General features: G+C 40.3%; 1 protein-coding gene across 3 annotated transcripts in view; it reads right to left on the bottom strand.

The window, feature by feature from the left end:
• The window catches only part of AP1S3 (adaptor related protein complex 1 subunit sigma 3), a 56,976-nt gene that overhangs the window by 20,302 nt on the left and 15,135 nt on the right, over positions 1-21,539 (bottom strand). The window contains exon 1 of one of the 3 annotated variants that reach the window (XM_027120104.1): positions 5,334-5,439. The exons of the other annotated variants lie outside the window; for them this stretch is intronic. Coding sequence (XP_026975905.1) covers positions 5,334-5,417 — 84 coding nt within the window. The 5' untranslated portion in view covers positions 5,418-5,439. Of the gene's footprint in view, positions 1-5,333; positions 5,440-21,539 lie in introns of those variants that run through there. 3 annotated transcript variants of the gene reach the window in all.

Genomic DNA, 21,539 nt, shown 5'->3' with positions numbered 1-21,539 from the left:
GTGGCCTCTCCTGTTGCGGAGCACAGCCTCCGGACGCGCAGGCTCAGCGGCCATGGCTCACGGGCCCAGCCGCTCCGCGGCATGTGGGATCTTCCCGGACCAGGGCACGAACCCGTGTCCCCTGCATCGGCAGGCGGACTCTCAACCACTGCGCCACCAGGGAAGCCCGGTTTTGCTATTTTTTAATTGTTTGAGGGACCTCCATACTATTTTCCATAATGGCTGTCCCAATTTACATTCCCACAAACAGTGTGCAAGGGTTCCCTTTTCTTCACACCTTCACCAACACTTATCTCCTATCTTTTTGATAATAGCCATTCTAACAGGTATAAGATGATGTTTCATTGTGGTTTTGATTGGCATTTCCCTGATGATTAGTGATATTGAGCATATTTTCATATACCTGTTGGTCATTGGTATGTCTTCTTTGGAGATATGTCTATCCAGGTCTTTTGCCCATTTTTTTTTAAATTGGATAATTTGTTTTCTTGCTATTGACTTGTTTGAATTCCTTATACATTTTGGGTATTAACCCCTTAACAGATGTATGGTTTGCAAAAATTTTCTTCTATTCCATAAGTTGTCTCTTTACTTTGTTGTCTCCTTTGCTGTGCAGAGGCTTTTTAGTTTGATGCAATCCCATTTGTCTATTTTTGCTTTTGTTGCTTGTGCTTCTAGAGTCGTATCCAAAATATCATTGCCCAGATCAACGTCAATGTCAATATCAATGTCAAGAAGTGTTTTCCGTAGGTTTTCTTCTAATAGTTTTACAGTTTCAGGCCTTACATTTACGTCTTTAATCATTCTAAGTTGATTTTTGTATGTGAAGTGAGATAATGGCCCAATTTCATTCTTCTGTGTGTGGATGTTAGTTTTCCCAACACCATTTATTAAAGAGACTGTCCTTGTCCCACTGGGCATCCTTGGCACCTTTCTCAAAGTTCAAACTAAGTCTCAAATGTAAGCTCTTTACTCCACCTTGTGGGATACCTGGCTGAGAGTTTTAGAGTCAACCATCTCAAGATACAGTTTGGCATCATAATAAATGTTTACAATTTAAACAGTGTGTTGACCACATTAGGAAGAAACCTGATTTTATTTTCAATTAAGTTTCAAAGTGTGTATTTGAAATGCACATTCCTATTTCAATGAATTTTGAAAGCTTTACATGAATAGAAGACGCTGTAGAAATTTACTGTGGAGCCTGGGAGGTACGGAAGATTTGTTTTTCAGAAATTGTCAGATGGTCTGATCTTTATTTTATGAGATTAAGTTTTCTCAATCCACAGTATGAGAAGATCAAGTTTAGAATCATGATTTATTCTGTCACGTGTTTGTTTTGTTTTAAAAAAAATAAAATTCATTATTGAGGTTAATTGTATCATGGAGGGAACAATATATACTAGGAGCCAAAATAATTACAATTTTAAAACTTTCTACAAATAAAATATTCAACTCTTTTTATTAAAGAGAGTTGGCTCTGAATGTCACAGCACAAATCATACAAACTCATCCAAAGACCAACAGAAACCAGGCTCTTTCCTCAGAGCATCCCCTACCCCAACCTATAGAATTTGAGGTCTTCTTAATAAACTACATTCTTTCTTAGAAAGGAAACATCTGTTAATAAGGACTTGAAAACCAAGACATGGCAAGTGAAAAGAAAGCAAGTTAAAAAGCCCTGCTCAACTAGCAGCTTTAAGAAAAATCACCCTCAGTCCAGAATTGTAAGCATCTGCTTAGAACAGAGCATTTTCTTAAATATACATTTCACTATCAGCACAGGTATAGATAATTCAATAATGAAACACAGCTACCGCTTTCTAAGAATCATATTGAGAAAGGTATTTTTTGCTTCCAAGAAGAGATCATCATAAGAGTGACATTCTATGGACTTGAGGATATGGGGAGGGGGAATGGTGAGCTGTGACAGGGCGAGAGAGAGGCATGGACATATATACACCAACAAGCGTAAGGTAGATAGCTAGTGGGAAGCAGCCGCATAGCACAGGGATATGGGCTTGGTGCTTTGTGACCGCCTGGAGGGGTGGGATAGGGAGGGTGGGAGGGAGGGAGACGCAAGAGGGAAGAGATATGGGAACATATGTATATGTATAACTGATTCACTTTGTTATAAAGCAGAAACTAACACACCATTGTAAAGCAATTATACCCCAATAAAGATGTTTAAAAAAAAAAAGTGACATTCTCAAAGTACACAATTGAATGGGAATAGAATAATAAAACCTCAGGATCTTGAGAACAAGGTTCAGCTTTGGATTATCACCAATGGCTAAGACTATTCGATTCCATTTCTAGTGACTGGTCAGACCTTTGCTAGAGAAATGAAATCCACACATTTTCTTGGTGTTTACTTTGCACTTCCTGTCAGAAAATTTTCTTCTTCACATCTAACCTAAATCTTTTCTGTTACAATTTAAACTGATTTTCCCTGATTTTATCCACAGAGCAGATTAAAAGACAATATATCACTACCCTCGAAATAATAAGAAACTCTTCGAATACTTGAAGACAGACTTTAAAGTGTACCTGGAGTCCTTTCCTTCCAGAAGAAATTACCCTGGTTTCATGTCTTCTTCTTATTGGTTCTATTATCAGATTTCAAAACCATCATTGTTACAATTCCTCCAGGATTACTTCATAGATAAACGTCACTTTTAATGTATGGAGCTCAGATCAAGGAGCTCCAGTGAGTGGCTGGAACTATTGCTGAGTTTAATTATGGATTACTTTCTATTCTTTCTACTGCAACTTTCCTTCAAGATCAAGTGCCTGCCTTCTTAAACGGCTCAACAAGGTAGAAAATAAACAAATAACCCTTTTTCATTCTAACAATGAATTCAAAGAGAAAAGATGATCAGGAACATAATACACACATCCATGAAGCGATTTAAAATATAAAAATGTGTTTCAAATTCAAAAGAAGTAACAAACAGGTTCAAGTTTATCCAATAATTGCATTGCATAAGACAGTGTTGACAGATTTTATTCTTTCAAGTTCTGCTCTGAGGGGGAAGTGTAGCTCGCTCCTGTGTGTCTGGTGTCTGTTGCCTCTCCAGAGTTAACAGTGTAGCATGAGAAAACTGGCGGAATGAATTGTAGTGATTCACAGGAGTTCATCACCTCGAGCAATTAATTGTATCCAATTTATCAGTTTAGTCATTCAAGGCATATTTGGATAATATGTTTCAAGAGGTTAATCAAATACCATTTTTGATTAGCATTAGCTTGAGAGTATGAGAAACAGGCAATTGGGAGGGTTTGGATTTTTTTCCCAATATTTACAAAGAGTCAACTTCAACTCAAGTTGATGTCATAAACAAACTTCAACTGACTTCAGAACACCCAGGCATTTTGTTTCAATAATAGTGCTGGCAAGAAAGGAATAATGGAGAGGCTGATTGGTAATCCTCTTCTGGGAAATGCCAACTCCAGAAACAACCATAACATCCAACGAAGTGTGATGGGCAAGCCTGAATTCTTACATTTGGCCCAAATGCTCTGGCCTTAGGTAGGCATCTGATTTCACCGAGCTCTCCCCTCCCTCATTCAAGGTTAACCTGAGACAATAGCAGAGGAAATAATCACATTGGCAGCTGAATTAATTGTATTTTAGAGACCTTAGAGCACAGATCATTTATTCACGCAACGCCTATTTACCGAGTGCCTACTCTGTGCACTATGAACCTACAACGTAAAACTTGGTTCTTTACCTTGAAGCGCTTTTAATCGTGATAAAGAATACAAAAACAAAAACCCAAAGTAAACATACTGAATTAAACCACAGGGCTTTATCTCCTCTACCTCCCAAAATGCCACTAAAATGACAATAGTAGAATTTTCTTAAATACATTAACCCTCAAAGACTAGGAGAATGACAGGGCTTGTGATAGCAGCCAAGAGATTTCAACAAATCTTTGGAAGATGGAAGGAGACAGAAGAGTGATGACTAACCTAGCAAAATAAGGAAAATCGTAGCTTAAGAGGCAGATTACAAAGACAAACCAGCCAACTCTCCCAGAGAAAGCCTGAGGGCAGCACTTGTGGGTACCATGGCTCCACAAAGCTCTAAAAACAGGGACACTGGCTAAAGGTCTACCTACAGAGTGGTTGGCATGGACCACCTGTGGCATTTCCAGGGGATTACAGCTAAGTGAGAACACTGACGCGTGTGTACACACATAGCACACATGCACATACACACACTCCTCAGTAAGTTCCCAGCTGCTTTACTCAAGGGCGCAGAAATGTAGTGGAGGTCATGCAGTTGAAGCACCTCTTAGCTCGGCTTCCTCTGGCCCCCAGTCAGTAATGGACAGCAAGCAGCTGTCAATGATGATCCAAACAAGGCGCGGTTTACTCAACCTGAGAAGCTCAAATTCGTGCAATGCCATATGTCTTCTCTACTTAAGGCTCTCAGAGATCTTACCGTAAGAAGAAATATTTAGAGACACCTGCAACCCTCCTGGATCTTAAACGTAATTCAGAGCCTGCAAAGCTATCTATGTATCTTCACTAAGAAAGAAACATGTTCCTGCACCTCTACCACCAAATTTGTTGTATAAAAAAACCCATCTCCTAATCCGGAAATGGAATGATTCCTCTCTGGAGACACTGAATGGCAGAGAAAAGACCTCTAGGTACTAACAACGGAGCTTTCCAGGCCACTGACGATGCCCTCAGAACTGCCTATTAGCATCTTAGAACCCACTTTTAAATATGAGCAGAGGCCAAGGATTACCAGACATTTGAGAATAGTCTCGAATGTCAAAGGAAGAGACTGAAAAAAACAAATAGAAAAAAAGTAAGCACTGGATACAGTAAGAAAGCATGCAGCAGGACAAACTGTTACACACACACACACACACACACACACACACACAAACATGAATATGCTCAGAGTTCAAAGAAGATGGAGTTCCTATATCAATAAAACAAAAACAGCATTCTATTGGGGGAAAAAGAGAGAAAACTCTTGCAAATTAAAAAGTATGGTAACCAAAATAAAGTCAGAGGATTCTCCAAGAGATCGGAACAAACAGAAAAACAGATGGAAAATTAGAGGAAAAAATAAAACTATTAAGGAGTCAACCCAGAAGGTGCAAAATCCAGAGAGTTACAACAGAGATAACGGAGAGGAAGAACTAAGGGTTTGCATGCCACAACTAAGGAGCCCACATGCTACAACGAGGAGCCCATGTGCCACAACTAAGGAGTCCACCTGCCGCAACTAAGACCCAGCACAACCAAATAAATAAAGAAATAAAAATTTAAAAAAACAAAGCAAAACAAAAGAGCATTGGACTCCTCACCTGCATTTGTTGGAAGACTACACGCCTACACCCAACCAAATTATCAATCGAGTGAAAGAGGGGAAGTGACCTTTGAATTTTCATACTTGCAAAGACTAAAAATAAAGAGAGAAAGATAAAGAAATTTGCACTCAGTATATCTTTCTTAGGAAGCCGCTGTAAGACGTCTCTGAGCAAAGAGTAGAAAAGAGTTAGATATGGTTACCTAGGGCACAGGGAACCCAAAGCAAAATGATGCTGAAAGGAAAGGCCAGAGTGACAGCCACATATCAGACCAAGAAAGCAACCATTCCAGACAGAAGTGGTGGAGGCTGGAGAAGGGGGAGGGGAAGGGAGAAATAGAATTTATTAATCATTTCATTTCTTTTTACAGTTGGAAAAAAATATTGATAGCCATCTGAAAGATCTGCTAGTGCATTGGTGGGAAAAAACAGGGATAGATACATAGAAAACCAGGCCAGTGGAAAAAATATTTATAAACTCCAGAAAAAGAAATGATACAAGCAAGAAATCATCATCCTTAAAACTACTTTGGGAGAAAGAGAAGTGAGGAAATACGCGTGTGAGCAGAAGGAAGTAAATGCCCAATTACCATGACAGGAAGGCAGGAGACAATGTAAAGAGTTAGGAGTAGAAACTTGCCAGCATTACCATAGTATTTAGAAATATAGACATAACTACCCGAAGAAAGACTGCAATTATTGAAAGTGAACAACGTGGTAAAGGAAAAGAGTTGCTGTGTTTCATTATAAATTATATGTCTGTTTGATTTTTTTTAACTATGTACCTATATTACTTGGATTTTAAATTTTTTTAAGGAATTAAAAATAAATAAGGGATGGTGGAATGCCTATATTTGACAGTGACATTAAAAGCATATTCTGAGGGGATTCCCTGGTGGTGCAGTGGTTAAGAATCCGCCTGCCAGTGCAGGGGACACGGGTTCAATCCCTGGTCAGGGAAGATCCCACATGCCGCGGAGCAACTAAGCTAGTGTGCCACTACTGAAGCCCGCGTGCCTAGAGCCCGTGCTCCGCAACAAGAGAAGCCACCGCAATGAGAAGCCTGCACACCGCAACGAAGAGTAGTTCCTGCTCGCTGCAACTAGAGAAAGCCCGCGGGCAGCAAGGAAGACCCAATACAGCCAAAAATAAATAAATAGAAATAAAAAATAAATTTATTTAAAAAAAAAACATATTCTGAGATATTTTCCCTTCTCCCTCCTAATATTAAACTCTGAAATTTAGAGGGAAAAATCCTTAAATACGTTAACTATTCTAAACTATCAGTTTTGAGCTCTCATTTGATTTTATCTGAGGCAGTTTTAGTTTTCAACCTGTACCAGTTCATGAATAAGAGTGCCATTAGTTTACTAGCTTCCAGGTGGAATAATACATTTTATGTCCTGATTCTACTTCAAGCACATAACATTTGACCAGAATTTTACTGTTCCTAATATAATTTTTAAAAAGAGAGGATGGATTAAAAAGTTTTTGCAGATTCTGTACCTATCCTTCATGTACTAACAATTCACTATACATCCCCCTTAGCTATCACCTGTGCAGCTAAGACGTTCACCTCTGAAACTTCTTTTCATACCATAGGTTTCTCAATTCCCTTATCATTTTGCATGTTTCTTCCTGGATCATGTCTAACTCCACTTTTTGCTCATAACAGGGACTTAGTAAATATTGGTGGAAGTGTTGAATTTTGAGAAACGGCAACCAGCCCTGCATTAATGTTCTGAGTAGAGAACTGGGTTTTCTATAAGGGTTAGAGAACACTGTGGTTTGGGGTTTTATTGGGATCATATGCTTGTAACTGGGATTACTTTTCTCCAGATGCAATAAACTCAACTCTCCCTTGTAGTATCTGCCAGATCTTCTGGCAGCTTATCCTGTCCGGCTTAACAGTTCTCTGGCCAGAAGAGCTTAATAGCATTTAAAAACCAAGAGCTCCAGCTGCCCTCTTCTCTCTGCTAGATCAGTTGTAAAAAATGTTACCCACAACTGGTCTGGGCACTCATTCCTTCGGGGTCCCACAGTTTATACTTGCACGTAGGAATGATCCCTTTAACAATGAGCCTGATTTCCTTCCTCTAAGCCTGCTCAGAAAGCGACAAGACCAACCCTCCAAGGCTGCTGCCTCTCATGCGTCTCCCTTTGGTTGGAACCCCAATCAGAGGGGTTTCCAGAATGTAGAAAGAAGGGATATCCGCTGCTTCTTCACCAGCCTCACGTATTCACCTTCGCATTGGGCTCCAGTTCCCTCTTCCACAGCCAAGTTTCCTTCTCTCTAAAAAGGTCATCTGCTTAAGCTTCTAGTGATCTACCTTTATTATAGATGTTACCAGCATGCCCCAGGTGGAAATAAGAAGATGATGTCAGACCACAAAGTTTCCCAGAAGTCATTTACTCGTGTTCTTAGGACAAAGGTTCATTGACAACTGGCTAGACCTCTAACTTAGTGACCCTTTGAAACAAACTAGTTGCGTGTTGGAAATTTTTTTTTTTTTTTGGCCATACCACACGGCTCACAGGATCTTAGTTCCCCAACCAGGGATTGAAACCAGGCCCCTGGCAGTGAAAGCACTGAATCCTAACCACTGGATCACCAGGGAGTTCCCTGGAAATTTAAATGTTAGTTTTTCCAAACTCGTTATAGGCCACCCAGTCCAAATAGTGTACCTCCACCACTGTTTCAGATTTGATCCAGGACATGCTGAGCATTTACCAGTAGGCCAACCCAAATTGGATTCAGGACATGAAGGGCATTTATCACTAGGCCAGGCCTTGGCCAGGGCTGGGGGGCAGTAGAGCAGGTTGGTTGTTACGTGGGAAGACTCTGGTGATAGGCAGCTTTTGAGAGTTTGCATTTGAATCCTGGTTCTGTCATTTGTGAGCTAAGTGGACTTGGAAAAGTTACCTGACCTCTCTGGTCCTCAGTCTCATCATCTATAAAATAGGGATGACAACAGTCATGACCTCAGTAATGTAGAGGATACGATGATATCACACGTCTACCTTTTAGTGCGGAGCCTAGCACAGAGTAAGCTCTCAATAAATACTTGCTATGGCTAATGAATCATCCAGGAGTCAGCCCAGCCCATTTACAATCCCATTTATCTTCACCGAGGCAAGCAAAAAATTCCCTGCTTCCCCCTTCAGAATCACTCCATGTCTACCCCATCACTCTTCCACTAATTGGTCCCCACATTCTGATGGAAAGTGTCTGTGACAGCCATTTCATAGGTACCCAGAAAGGCATTCTGCTGTTTCTTTGGATAATAAACCATCCAGTTTCTAGCTGATTTGCTACCTTGCCTTCTCAGTCACTCTGTCTCATCAACCACCTTCTCAATGCTTAAATAAGGAGTTCAGTCCAGAGATAGCCTAAACGTGCAGGTAGCCCTTTAGGGTTCCTTTCTTTCTTTGGACGGCTGACCAGTGGTATTCTGATCATGTATTTGTTAATTCTCTCCAAGTTCCCTGTAAGGTGTTTACTTGGGGGTTCCTCATCTTTTCACTTGTGTGTCTGTGTATGGCTCTAGTTTCTTTTTCTATATTGAGTAACAACAGGTGTTCAGGTTTTTCACCTTCCCTCCTGACTCTTTGTTTAAACTGCATCACACTTCTGTGGTGGGTCACGCTCACCCTTTCCCCACCAGTTTCTCTTTCACGGGCTAACAGGGCTCAGTGGGAATTCCAGGGCAGGTGTGGCACTGAATCAGCTGTCAACTCCCCTCTCTGGGCCTCATCTCCTCCTCTAAGAAACAGGAGAGCAGGGTCACGTATTCAAATACCTTTCACAGGCTGGCAGCGGCAGGCAACATTTTCAATGGGGGTGAGGGTTCCGTATGCAAAGTGGGTGGAAGACACAAAGTCAAGCTGTAAATCACAAGTTCCAACTGAAGGGACAGCCTCAACTCAGTCACAGGAAGGTACTGCCAAGAAAAACATTCAGCCAGTATTGCCAGGCCTTCAGATTTTTTTTTTTTCCCCAGAAGAAGCCTGAAACCTGGATGATTATGTGAAATACTGGGATTGTTTTAATATTCGCAATCAATAGGAATAATGATAACAAAACCCTGTGCAAGCCAAACAAGGCGCATTGTGAGTGGCTGTGGTCTGTGAGCTGCATTCAGGCTGCAGGCCTCATTTGAAACTGCTGAATTAAATGACAGCTGAAGCGCCTTATTTCACGAATGCCTTACTACAGCTTTATTGCGTTCAACAGATTTCCCCATTTTTTCGTGGTTTCTGAATCTACCTGTTTGAGGAAGTGGCCCTCAGACCCCAGAAGCTTGCTTCCACCTCTCAGCCTAATATTACTGTTGAAACTATTCTCAGATCAGGGTCTCCTGTTAACTCTTATTCATCAAAATTTTTAACTTTTTTTTTTTTTCCTCAAGATTTCCAGCTCAGGGTTCTGCTTGCACAGTACAGGAAGAGAAAATGTAGAGAGAGAAGTAAAATCTACACGATCTCAGGATCTCATTTTGGGCTTATTATGTCAACTTTCTTCCTGAGATAAAATGTTGAAAAGCTGCCACATCGGCCAGTGTGTTTCCAATCCTTTCCCAGTCCTTGCACACCATCTGGTGGCAGAACTATCTATTTATAACAAGTGAAATGCTCAGTGAAGAAGGAAAAGTAGGTGAATTGGGTGAAGAAGAAAGAGTTAGGAAGAGTCCAGTAAGAGGGGCAGCAAGAGAAAAAAAAAAAAAGGAAATGAGGTGGAAAAAAAAGTCATGAGTAAGTCACAAATTAAAAAGTCAACTGCTGAGAATTAGCTCGAGGCCATTTATGTAAAGCTTTAAAGATGTTTCTAAAATTGTCTGTTATCAATCTGCTTGTATTGCACAGTAATGTTTATTGGAAGAAAGGAAAGAAGGTAAGAAAGAAGGATGGAGAGATGATAGCTATACAAAAAGGACAGAATAAGCAGCCTGTTAGGGGTTCAACTGCATCACCCAAAGATTCATATGTTGACATGCGTCCTAACTCCAGCACCTCAGAATGTGACCTTGGTCACTGCAGATGTAATAAGTTAAGATGAGCTCATACTACAGTAGGGTGGACCCCTAATTCAATATGATGCATGTCATTATAAAAAACGGAAATTTGGACAAGACATGCACACAGAAAGAACACCACATGAAGATAAAAGCAGATCGAAGTGATGTAGCAGAAGTCAAGGAACACCAAAGACTGGCAGCAAAGCACCAGAAGCTAGAAGAGAAGCATGGAACAGACTGTCTCTCAGAATCCTCAGAAGGAATCAGCCCTGCTGAAACCTTGATTTTGGACTTCCAGCCTCCACAACTGTGAAACTATACATTTCTATTGTTTAAGCCGCTCAGTGTGTGGTACTTTGTTACAACAGCCCTGATATACAGCTTGTCTCTGGCTTTTCATTTTGTCTTTTTTTTTTTTTTAAATCTCAAAATCACCACCATTGTTTTCTGTCATTACAATTCAATATCATAAAACTAAATCATCGGGACTTCCCTGGTGGCGCAGCAGTTAAGAATCCACCTGCCAATGCCGGGGACACAGGTTCGAGCCCTGGCCTGAGAAGACCCCACACGCTGCAGAGTAACTAAGCCCACGAGCCACAACTACTGAAGCCCGCACGCCTAGAGCCCGTGCTCCGCAACAAGAGAAGCAACCACAATGAGAAGTCCGCGCACCGCAACGAAGAGTAGCCCCCGCTCGACACAACTAGAGAAAGCCTGCATGCAGCAACAACACCCAACGCAGCCAAAAATAAATAAATAAATTTATTTAAAAAAAAAAAGATCATCTCAATAGATGCAGAAAAAGCTTTTTAAAAGAATCATCTACATTCCAGAGATAAAGTCAGCAGATTCCATTCAACTTAGCAAATATTTATTCAGTGTCTACCCTAGTGAGGTATTTGAAATGAAATAACCACTCATTCCTGGACTCACAAAAGGCTAATAACATTAGAAAGGACAGCAGAGCTGATTTGGTGTCAACCTCATCTTAAGACAGAGCTGGTGACTTGACCCTCGGTTGGGTACTTAGCAAGTGGCAGAGTTAAGACGATCTCCCTGCTCCCAGCCCAAGGCTCTTTGCACTTGACACCTTAAACCAGTTTTTTCCAGCAAAGCTAATTAACTACTACTTTTTTTCCCATTTATGCAAATAATTACAATAGGCAAGTCTTATGCTAATCCCAGAGACCTATTTACAATGACTGGCATGTGTTGAACACGTGCCAACACCATGCTAAGCACATTACATGCAGTACCTCATTTAACCCTCATTAAAACTTTAAGATGTAGATAGTATTATTACCCTCATTTGATTGGTAAGGAAACTGGGTCCCAGGAAAGTTAAGTACCTTGCTCTGAGTTAATCAGCAAGAAGAAGGTTCCAGAGGTGGGCTTTGATTCTGGAGCCCACTTTTTAAATTGCTCTGCAACATCACCTCGTGGGGAGACAGCACAGATACAGACAGGCACCAATGAGGCTCGATTCACCCACTTCTAAAGTCAATATGATATTGACCATCTTTATAACTAGAAGGTAGTCCTTGAAGCTCTCCCTACCTTATCCAATACCAAGAGCTTCTGTAACAATTTTAAAAATGAGCAGGAAGGGCCAAAAGGTCTGTACTTATAGAAATCAAAATAAGAGAAATAAATATTCAACTGAAGATAATAATGACATTAGCACTGAATCACTCTGAGTCACTACTATTAAACGTATCGCAGCAGTGACATCAAGATGGGTAGAGGAAGTATTAAGCGAAGTTTATTGGACTGGAAACTTTTTTGCTAGCAGAGAAAGATCATCTAAAGCCATCTATGCAGTTTAGCTAGATCCAACATGGGCCTGTATCGCTTCTCATATAAATGGGAGCAATGAGGAACTTGAACTTGGGAAAAATTTGCATGGATAGCTCTACTCAGGGTTTGTAACATTATTGAGAGGGAAGGCCATTACTTCCTATGAGGTGATAACTAAAACAGGGCCTGCATTGGTAGGGAAGTCCCTGTACCTAACAGAAATGGGGTAGGAGGTAGGGAGGATGATGGCAAGAAAAGAGAGGAAGAAGGTACAGCTGCTGCCTGCTAGGCTTGCTTTCTTATTGCAAATTCACAGAATTTTACCTTTCTTCCTTTCTTTCCTTCTTTCACGTATTCATTCAGCAAGTATTTACTGAATATCTACTATATGCCAAGTACTGTGTCAAGAGATGAGGATACCACCAAGAGCAGAACAGAAAAGTTCCTACCCTCATGGGGCACACATTCTAACAGAGGGAGATGGACAACTAAACAGTATGAATTCTATCCGAGCCCGATGCGTTAAAGCACAAGTAGCACAAAGAACTATGGGAAAATAAAATAACCTTGTCTAACAGTCAGGGAACCCTTGGGGAAGTGATCTTCAAGATAGGATCTGAAAGATGAAGAGGATCAGGCAAATGGAAACAGGGAAAGGAAAGGGTAGAGCTAAGTAAGAATGACCAGACAGAGGGAACAGTGGACAGGAAAGCCACAGGAAGGAAAGGCGATGGCATCTTCTGCAAACTGAGGACAGCACATGTGGCTGGTTGACTGGAGAGGAAGAGTGGGGAGAAATGGCACAGGAGAGATGGCAGAGGCAAACAGAAGGAGGGTCTTGTAAGCCAGGGTAAGGAACTTGGACTTTAGTCTAAGGGAAAGGGGAATAAAGAAGCCCAAGAATGGAGTAAGACATGCAATAGATGACAACAGTGGCCTCCATCACTGTAGCAGTGAGGATGGAGAGAAGTTAAAGGAGTGGAAGCTATTTAAGTAGTAGAACCAGTGGGACTTGGTTAGCTGTGGGTGTGAGAGGGAGAGAAGGGTCAAGGATAATTCCCAAGAGTGGCAGCAAATTTTCTGAGCCAGGGAACCCAGGAAGAGTAGGAGATAAACCACCAAAGAGGAGGGGGCAGTCATGGCGGTGGCAACAGGCTTGGAGACTCAAGCAGGTCATGCTTCAAGATCCTCTGGAATGTAGAGACTGTTCTCCAGCAGAGGCTTAGAATAGAGTTAAGTTTAAAATCACTGGCTCTAATCCCATGCTTTTAAATAAAGAAACTGAGGCACAGAGATGGGAAATGATTCACCAAGACCACAAAGGAAGTGAGTAAAATCAGATGTAGTAACCAGCCCATGTCCACCACCCTACAGTGCTTCTCGTGAAGTAAGAGTCAAACTTTTTACCCCTTCCCATGACCTCCCTAGAGCCAATCTGTACAACCTGGAGAGAAAGACAGCATTAGTTATATCCTGTGTTGCTTATCTATTTCTTTTTAAATTTTGGATTCACTAAAGAAGAACATTTCAAAATGTCTCAGGAAGAAAGAAATAATACTATGTCGATTGGGAGTGTCTCAGTACTTCACAATAATGAACCACTTTCCAATAATAAACCATGTAATCAGCAAAGCTTCTATGCAGGGTCCCAATTAATGTTATTTTAACATGTAAAAAAAATTCATAGTGATTTTTGCTAGATTGTTATAGCCATTTCAAAGGTTTTCAAAATAAGGACAAATAAAAGTATTTTCTTATAAAACACAATGTAAAAATTACTTACGGTCTTTTGCCTTTTTGATTCCCAGTAATGAATCCCATTTTTAAAAAATAATTTCCAAAATCATAAATTACATTCTTAAGCAATAATGTGAACTATGTTAAAGAACAGTAGCTCTTACACAATTTGAACCAAAAAACCACACAAATCCCAAATGCAGCAAAGACAAACTGTTTTCCTCTATTGAACCTCAGTGTCTAGTAAATTAAGAGTTTCATCAATGGTTTCAAAAAGGAGCATTTTTTTTAAGTGTTTAGTCCTCTCCACCACCCACAGTTCTCAAAAGAAATATCTTTCTGCAATATAGATAATCCAGAAATATTTTGGAACAATTAAGCATTTTTTATAGATGAAACTGCAATAAATAAGCACCTACATCCTTGGCTATATAAACCAGTATATGCTAGAACCAAAGTAAGATGGTTTCCCAGTTATGGCAATCTACTTAATTGTGTTAAAGTCTGAACATTTCCATCAATCAAAATTTCTGTATTGGTTGACGGTTCAGACCAACCTTTTTCTATGACTACTTGAACCCTGTTTAGGGTAACTTTAAACTGCAAAGATGTTATCAAATGCAAATAAACACATCAGCAGTCAAGTTTTTTCTTCGTGTAAATCATTGGTACTCACTGAAGACAAACCAGCCCAACTCCAAGATCTATCCTCAAACAATTCACTTATCAGTCTTCCTCTTTTAGAAAGCTAAAGCTTTATTCAAAGTTGAATGCAACCAGTTAATTTTTAAAATTTATATCCAAAGTGATCAAGAGGCACCAAAATGGCATGCAAAAATTAGAGACTGTTAATAAGGTTTATAATGCCCCCATTTCATGGTGCAAGTTTAGTGTCACTAAATGTTACTGCTCAGCATTCCATATGTAAGTGCTTTCATTTCATGCAGTAATTAATTGGTTTTACCCTAATAGCATGGCACCTAGCATGAGGGTACAAGTGACAGGTCAGACTCAAAGAAAATTGTTCTTAAGAAGTCCCAGGATGGCAGGTCACTGATTATCTGGTTTGAAAATTAGGTATCCAAAAAATACTTAATAATGAGTACAATTTTCCTGACCTTTGAAAGGTGGAATAGATAGCACAAATGTGGAGTGTAAGGATGTCTATTCAAACTTAAGTAGAATGTTGATTTTGACCCAACCTACCCTGCATCTCCCCTTTTCCATAGGCTGAATTATGGCCCTTTAACAAAAAAACAATGTGTGATGAGAGTCAGGTAAAGCTAGATGTGGAGAACCTCCCAATTGACGCCTAGGTTCATGCCCCTAAATTTAGGTCCCACCCATGACTCTAGCATGACACAGCAGCCAGTGGCTGAGCACACATCCCAAACCCAAATTAGTGGCTGCAAATCTACACTGCCAACACAGAGGTGGAATCACTAATTATCTCCACAATGTACTCTCAAGTAAGCATGCGTGCTTTGCCAATGCCATAATCACCTTTCTTCCAGTTTTCCCGGTCCCTGATTCCAAACTAGGGGAGGTTGGAAAAGACAAGACTCTTCTGGATCAAATGAAAGGAAGGGGAGTTTCTAAAGTAAGGATATTAATGGTAAAATTTACAAATTGCGTTTGTATGTACATCCATCTTGAATACTGAATCTTAGGTAAAGTCTTAATTTTGCAGCAGTGTTGTAGGGAATGGGCACTCTGTTTCTAGTTAGTTGAAAACCACCTTCAACTAACAGCTAAAATTACACAGGCATTAAGCTCATATGTGTACAAGTCAAGTAAAATGAACCTGTGAGAAAACATTCCTGGAGAAACAAGTGAAGTAAGAATCTGCCTCTGAATGGCCGGCAAAGAAAAAGCCAATGTTGAATCCTTTAAATCCGTCTTTAAAGCCTTTAAAGCCGTCAGTGGGCATAGGAAGTAGGAAATAGTGACCATTACAGCTTTAACATATGTTGATGTACAATTTTCCAAAATACTTCTGAAGACTGTGCCTTTATATTTACAATATATGGTGCTACACTTCTGGTGTCAAGACAAAATTATTTAGTCTCAGAGTTCATTCCGCTCGGATGCTTTAGATGTGTATTTAATACCATTCCAAATTATTTTAACAAATATATGCTTAATACCTCGTTGTCATTCAGAGCCACGTCTAACTTCTTATACTTCTAAAAAAAAGTATTTTGGTTTCTCACAGGTTGCTCCTCGACCTATTTTGCTTTGAAGTCTCAGAGAGGGTTTTCTTTTCCCCTTTTGCTTTACTTGTTTCACCCAAGTAATATACATAATTGAGTTACAATTTTTTTCAGAACTTTTGCAAACGATGGCGAATCGGAGGTTAAATTTGAATACTTTCTGTGCCTTCACTAGTTTGAGTATACCAGAAACCTCCATTTCTAACACTGACCAAGTACAGAATCAAATGTTACAGGAGAGATAGTGGTACTAAGTAAAGGTTTTAGCAAATGAGAGACAGAGAAAGAATGTCAAACTTTTAGCTTCTAGAAAAACAAAAATAAAGACAAACTTGAGTACAGACACTAGAAAAACTGCATAGCTCTCTAGCAGGTATGCTTGCCAAGTTAAAAAGAAACCAGACAGGTTCCAACTGAGTGGATGCTTTCACTTTTCAAAGTGCCAAACCCAAATAATCCCTCCTCGTAATCACGCCAGTAAATGCAAAATGCACGTCTTGTGAAATTCATGGTCATATTTCAGTTTTTGGTATAAGGGAAGAATTATTTTTATATTATTTTAGCTGTATATATTTTCATATCATTTAGCTGATTGTTTTTTATATAATTTTATGTCCTTTAGCTGTATTTTATATCATTTTAGCTGCATATCATTTTATATCATTTTAGATTCCCCTTTTTTCTTTTCTTATTTTTGGAAGTAAACTTTATACTTTCACTATTCAGAATATATGTAAATACTTATATATAGATATATAATATATATATGCTGAGATATTGTTCATGTTTACTTTTTATAGTATTTGAAGAAAAAAGTAATAATATAAACAACATTGCAGTGGTTCTCCCAAGGCATCATTTCAGGTGGTTTTTATTTTCTTCTTCACGTTTCTGGTGTTTTCTCCAAGTTTTCTATAATAATTATGTATTAGTCACAATTTTTAAAAAATTTAAGTTACAATTCCTAGGGAAATATAGAATATAGTAGCTAATCCAACACAGGAAGGGAAGAACTGGGCTTTCCGGAATGCTGGATACCTAGAGGCAGTGGTATTACTCAGGGACACCGGAGCAAGGACTCTGCCACACACCCCAGCCCAGGCCCCAACACACTCCAGCCAAGAAAATATGGCTTTGTGGATGTTTGGCTTACGTCAAGAAAGAGACTAATACTTGTAAGAATTTCCTTAATCAGAAATGAAAAAATCGGTAACATAAATTCTTCCCAATGGCAAGATAAGGCCTGAGAACACAAGAAGGTGACATAGGTAGAAAGGGCTTCAAGGATTTGGAGAAGCCCATTTTGTCACCCTGTCATCACCAGCAGCTGCTAACCAACATCATCCCTGAGGGCCCCAGGAAGCCAGGCTGAGGAGTACTGCTGCTTCTCCTCCCTGTGTAGCCCCATCCCTTTGGATGAGTTTTAAATTCTAGGCTAATTAATGGGGATTTAATGCTAAATGGAAGGGGGATTTTTTTTTTTTTTTTTGGTCATTCCAAAGGCCGCTGGAAGCATTACAGAAGGAAGGACTCTTTCCAATCACTTTTCATTTGAAAGTTGTATGATGTATAAGTTCTCATTTTAAATGACATCTTTTCATTAATGCAGACCTAAACAGGCCCCTACATTTTGATTCTTTGATGGCAAATCAACTAGAATGCACTAGAATCATGAACTAGAAAACAATGCAGCTAAATTTCCTTGGAACTGTTCAACATTTTCTTTTCAATAAATGTTGACAGGCTGGTGAAGTTTTAGGAGAGCTCATTAGGAAGAGCATAACAATTACTCCCACCATTGCTCCCTTACCATCTGTCCTTAATTCCGCAGCCAGATCGACTGTAGGTCAGAGCAGGTCATTCCCCTCCTCAAACCCTTCTCTCCAAGCAAGCGCCAAGTCCTTACCATGACCTACACAAGGCCTTACTCCACATGCCCCTCTCTACCTCTGAGGTCATCATCTACTCCTGCCCTCTGCTCAATGCTCCCTTCCCCCAAATATCTGCTTGCCTCACTCCCTCACCTCCATCAAGTCTATTAAAAAATCTGCTTCTCAGTAAGGCCTACCCTGAACACTCCGTATAAAATGCGCCACTCTCACTACGCTACCTCAACACTCCTACAACTGAACGCCGCTCCATTACTTTTCACAGTATTTTTTTTTTTTTTGCGGTACGCGGGCCTCTCACTGTTGTGGCCTCTCCCGTTGCGGAGCACAGGCTCCAGACGCGCAGGCTCAGCGGCCATGGCTCACGGGCCCAGCCGCTCCGCGGCATGTGGGATCTTCCCGGCCCAGGGCACGAACCCGCACCCCCTGCATCGGCAGGCGGACTCCCAACCACTGCGCCACCAGGGAAGCCCCACAGTATTTTTGACCTACTATTTTACTTACTATGTTGCTGCTACTCCACACCCTACAATGTAAGCTCCAGAGCCAATGATTTTGCCTTTTGTTCATTGTTGTTTCCCACTCTTCCAGAACAGTGACCAGCACATAGTAGGTCCTCAAGAAATACCTTCTGAATGAATGGATGAAGTTCTATGGCAGATCAACTCTTGTGTGAAGATGATAAAGCAACAATTTACTTAATAGTAGTTCCATAATACAAAAAAGAAAATATGTGTAAAATGTAATTACTTAGCTTACAATAGAACTGTGAGAATTCAGAAGATTAATGTTTAGAATATTGATGTGTTTCAAATTATGTCTAAATCCATTGCTGCCTCACATTTTAATGTCAGATTTCGCCTGTGGGAGAGGAGATAAATTGATTTTTTCTGGAAATTGTTGATGTACTATCAGCATACAAGTATATTTGGTGTCAATCTCTGATGGATAATTCTAGGACAACATACTAAAAACAACATGAAAACACTATGAATTTTCCTTCCTGTAAATGTCATTGTAAAAAAAAAAGATGCAATGATCCATCATAGCAAAGTCAAAAAAAGTCTCCCTTAGCCCATTTATTGGTAAGACTAACAATCAAAGTAACTGCCATGGGGACTGAACATTTACTTGAACTCAAAACGAAGAAACGAGCATTTAACTTTTCCAACTGGCTACCAAATATCTGTTTTTCCAGTACATTCAACATTATCCCCTCCTAGAAAATGAGACAGAGACAATAAACAATCAGAAAACAAATAATGGCCAAAAGAAAAGTCTTGACAACACAAAAGTAGACTAGGCTGTGCATCTGGGATGCACCTAGATTATGAGAATTCCCACTGTACAAAAGCAGGAAACAAGCCTCTACCTAAGGACACTTGAAACTGTAGGTAAGTATGAATTGAAATTTAAGAGTTTTCTTAAAGACATTATTAGAGGTAGCCATTTTATTTTTGTTTTTCTGGAAAAACTTAAGTTTTAATTTCCAAGCCACCAAATTCAGAATGGGGATCCAAGCCTTTGTCATCATCCATCCCCTTCTCTTCTCCTTATGATTTTTCTAGGTGTCCTTCAAGTCACAGAACAGCAGCAATGTCCACCAGCTGCAGAACGCTAGAATGAGTGAATAACTGATTCCATCAGCGCTAGCATCAAGGGCTTCATAACAGTTTTCCCAATAATGCTTCTATCAGTAATACTGAGAACAATGTAATAGAACACCTTCTAAAATCAAGAGCTCTTTACATCTTTGACCATGGCCCTTCTCAAGTCAGGGCTATTGACTGAGTCCACTAGGCTTCCTATAGTTCATTCAAAATCAATGTTGGAGTTTTTTTGGTTTAGAAATTAGAAAAGAGCTATATGGATCAAAAGCAGAGAGCAAAATTTGTGTGAGCGATTTTTCTATGACTTTCAAAGCCTGTCATTTAGAATTGATACCTAGAGATGGAGTACAGCATCTCCATGCGGTATATTCATGGGCCTTCATCTCCTACCTGAGCCCAAGAGCAAGAGAACAAATAGATTAAAATCTTGGGGAGAAGAATAAATAGTACAACAAATAACAGTAATTTATTACCATTATACATTATTTGGAATATCATTTGCTACCAGTCAGTTTCCATTTCTTAAGTTGGGGCAACTGAGGGACAGAGACATTAAGTAACTTGTCCAAGGTCACACAGCTATAGTTGATAGAATTGGGCTTGGAAGCCAGGAAGGTCGGCAGCAGATCCCCAACTCTGAATAACTTTTACCAACTATAGCCCTGTTTGGAGGACACAGCCTGGCTAAGCCCACTCTGACGCAGCCCCTGCATGCCTCTTGTAAGCCATTTTCCAAAATATGGACACTATGAGTGCTAATGTGTGGGACAGCAAAGACAGACAAATCAGCCTCGGAATCGGAGGTAACCCCACTGAATGAAATTTAGAATCATGCATTACTCAGACCGTCACAGAAAAAACCCAATGGGTCTGAAAGAGGCATTCTTTATGTGGCTATAAGCTTGTATCCCACTACCAGTTCAAGATCCTGGCATACACAGTCAATCAATAAAGTTTTATAAATCCTTAAAGTATTTTGCAAAAGGCAAAACGGAAGTGCACAGAATTGTATGAACACTGCATATATTATCTTGTTAGGCATAAGGTTTGAAAAGGTGCCACAATACTTACAGCCTTGTTTGGCCACTTCTTTGTTTTGTCACATGTTTAGACTATGGAAGTGGCCTGGGCTTTGTGCCCTCTCTGCCTCCCAGCCTCTAACCCCCTGTGGCTCTCATTGCCAGGAAGACTGCGCTGACCAAGTCAGAGAAAAATCACAGGGAAGAGACCGCGGTGGACACAGCTGGCATTATTGAGTATCCCACCCTCTGTTCTTTGTTTCGTCCGTTAACAATGGTAAGCAGCTGTTTTCTGCCTTTCATTTTCTGTTCTGCTCTGTTTAATTCACAGCCTAGGAGGAGAGACCATGCCCATCAGTACTGAGCTTAACAAAGAGGCAGAAACGACAAAGGGCTGGCCTTTCTGCTTCTCAGACATCACCTAATTCTGAAACTGAACACGCTTGGAAGCTAACATTTAAACCATCCCTGGCCGCCCTCTAGGCCACAATAATCAGGGGCATGTGGCCAAGACAGGTTTTCCAATGACCCTACCAAATAGCACAAATAAAATTCTCACTGATCATGTAAACAGCCACCATTTGCGAATATGTAGTCTCACGTTTCAAATATAGTTGTACTTCAATCAAAACGAGGCTTGTATGTTAAACAAAAAAATACTAAGACTGTATAGGAGATTTCAGGCTGACAATAATAACAAAGACCCAATCTTTATTTTTATTTTTATTTTTTTATTTTTTTTTTTGCGGTACGCGGGCCTCTCACCGCTATGGCCTCTCCCGCTGCGGAGCACAGGCTCCGGACGCGCAGGCCCAGCGGCCGTGGCTCACGGGCCCAGCCGCTCCGCGGCATGTGGGATCTTCCCGGACCGGGGCACGAACCCGTGTCCCCTGCATCGGCAGGCGGACTCTCGACCACTGC

The sequence above is a fragment of the Aethalodelphis obliquidens genome, unplaced genomic scaffold (assembly GCF_003676395.1).
Source record: "Aethalodelphis obliquidens isolate GAN/ISIS:26980383/991018 unplaced genomic scaffold, ASM367639v1 scaffold2, whole genome shotgun sequence".
Classification (NCBI taxonomy): domain Eukaryota; kingdom Metazoa; phylum Chordata; class Mammalia; order Artiodactyla; family Delphinidae; genus Aethalodelphis; species Aethalodelphis obliquidens.
The sequence above is the reverse complement of the archived record's forward strand: the minus strand, read 5'-3'. Positions and strand labels throughout refer to the sequence as shown.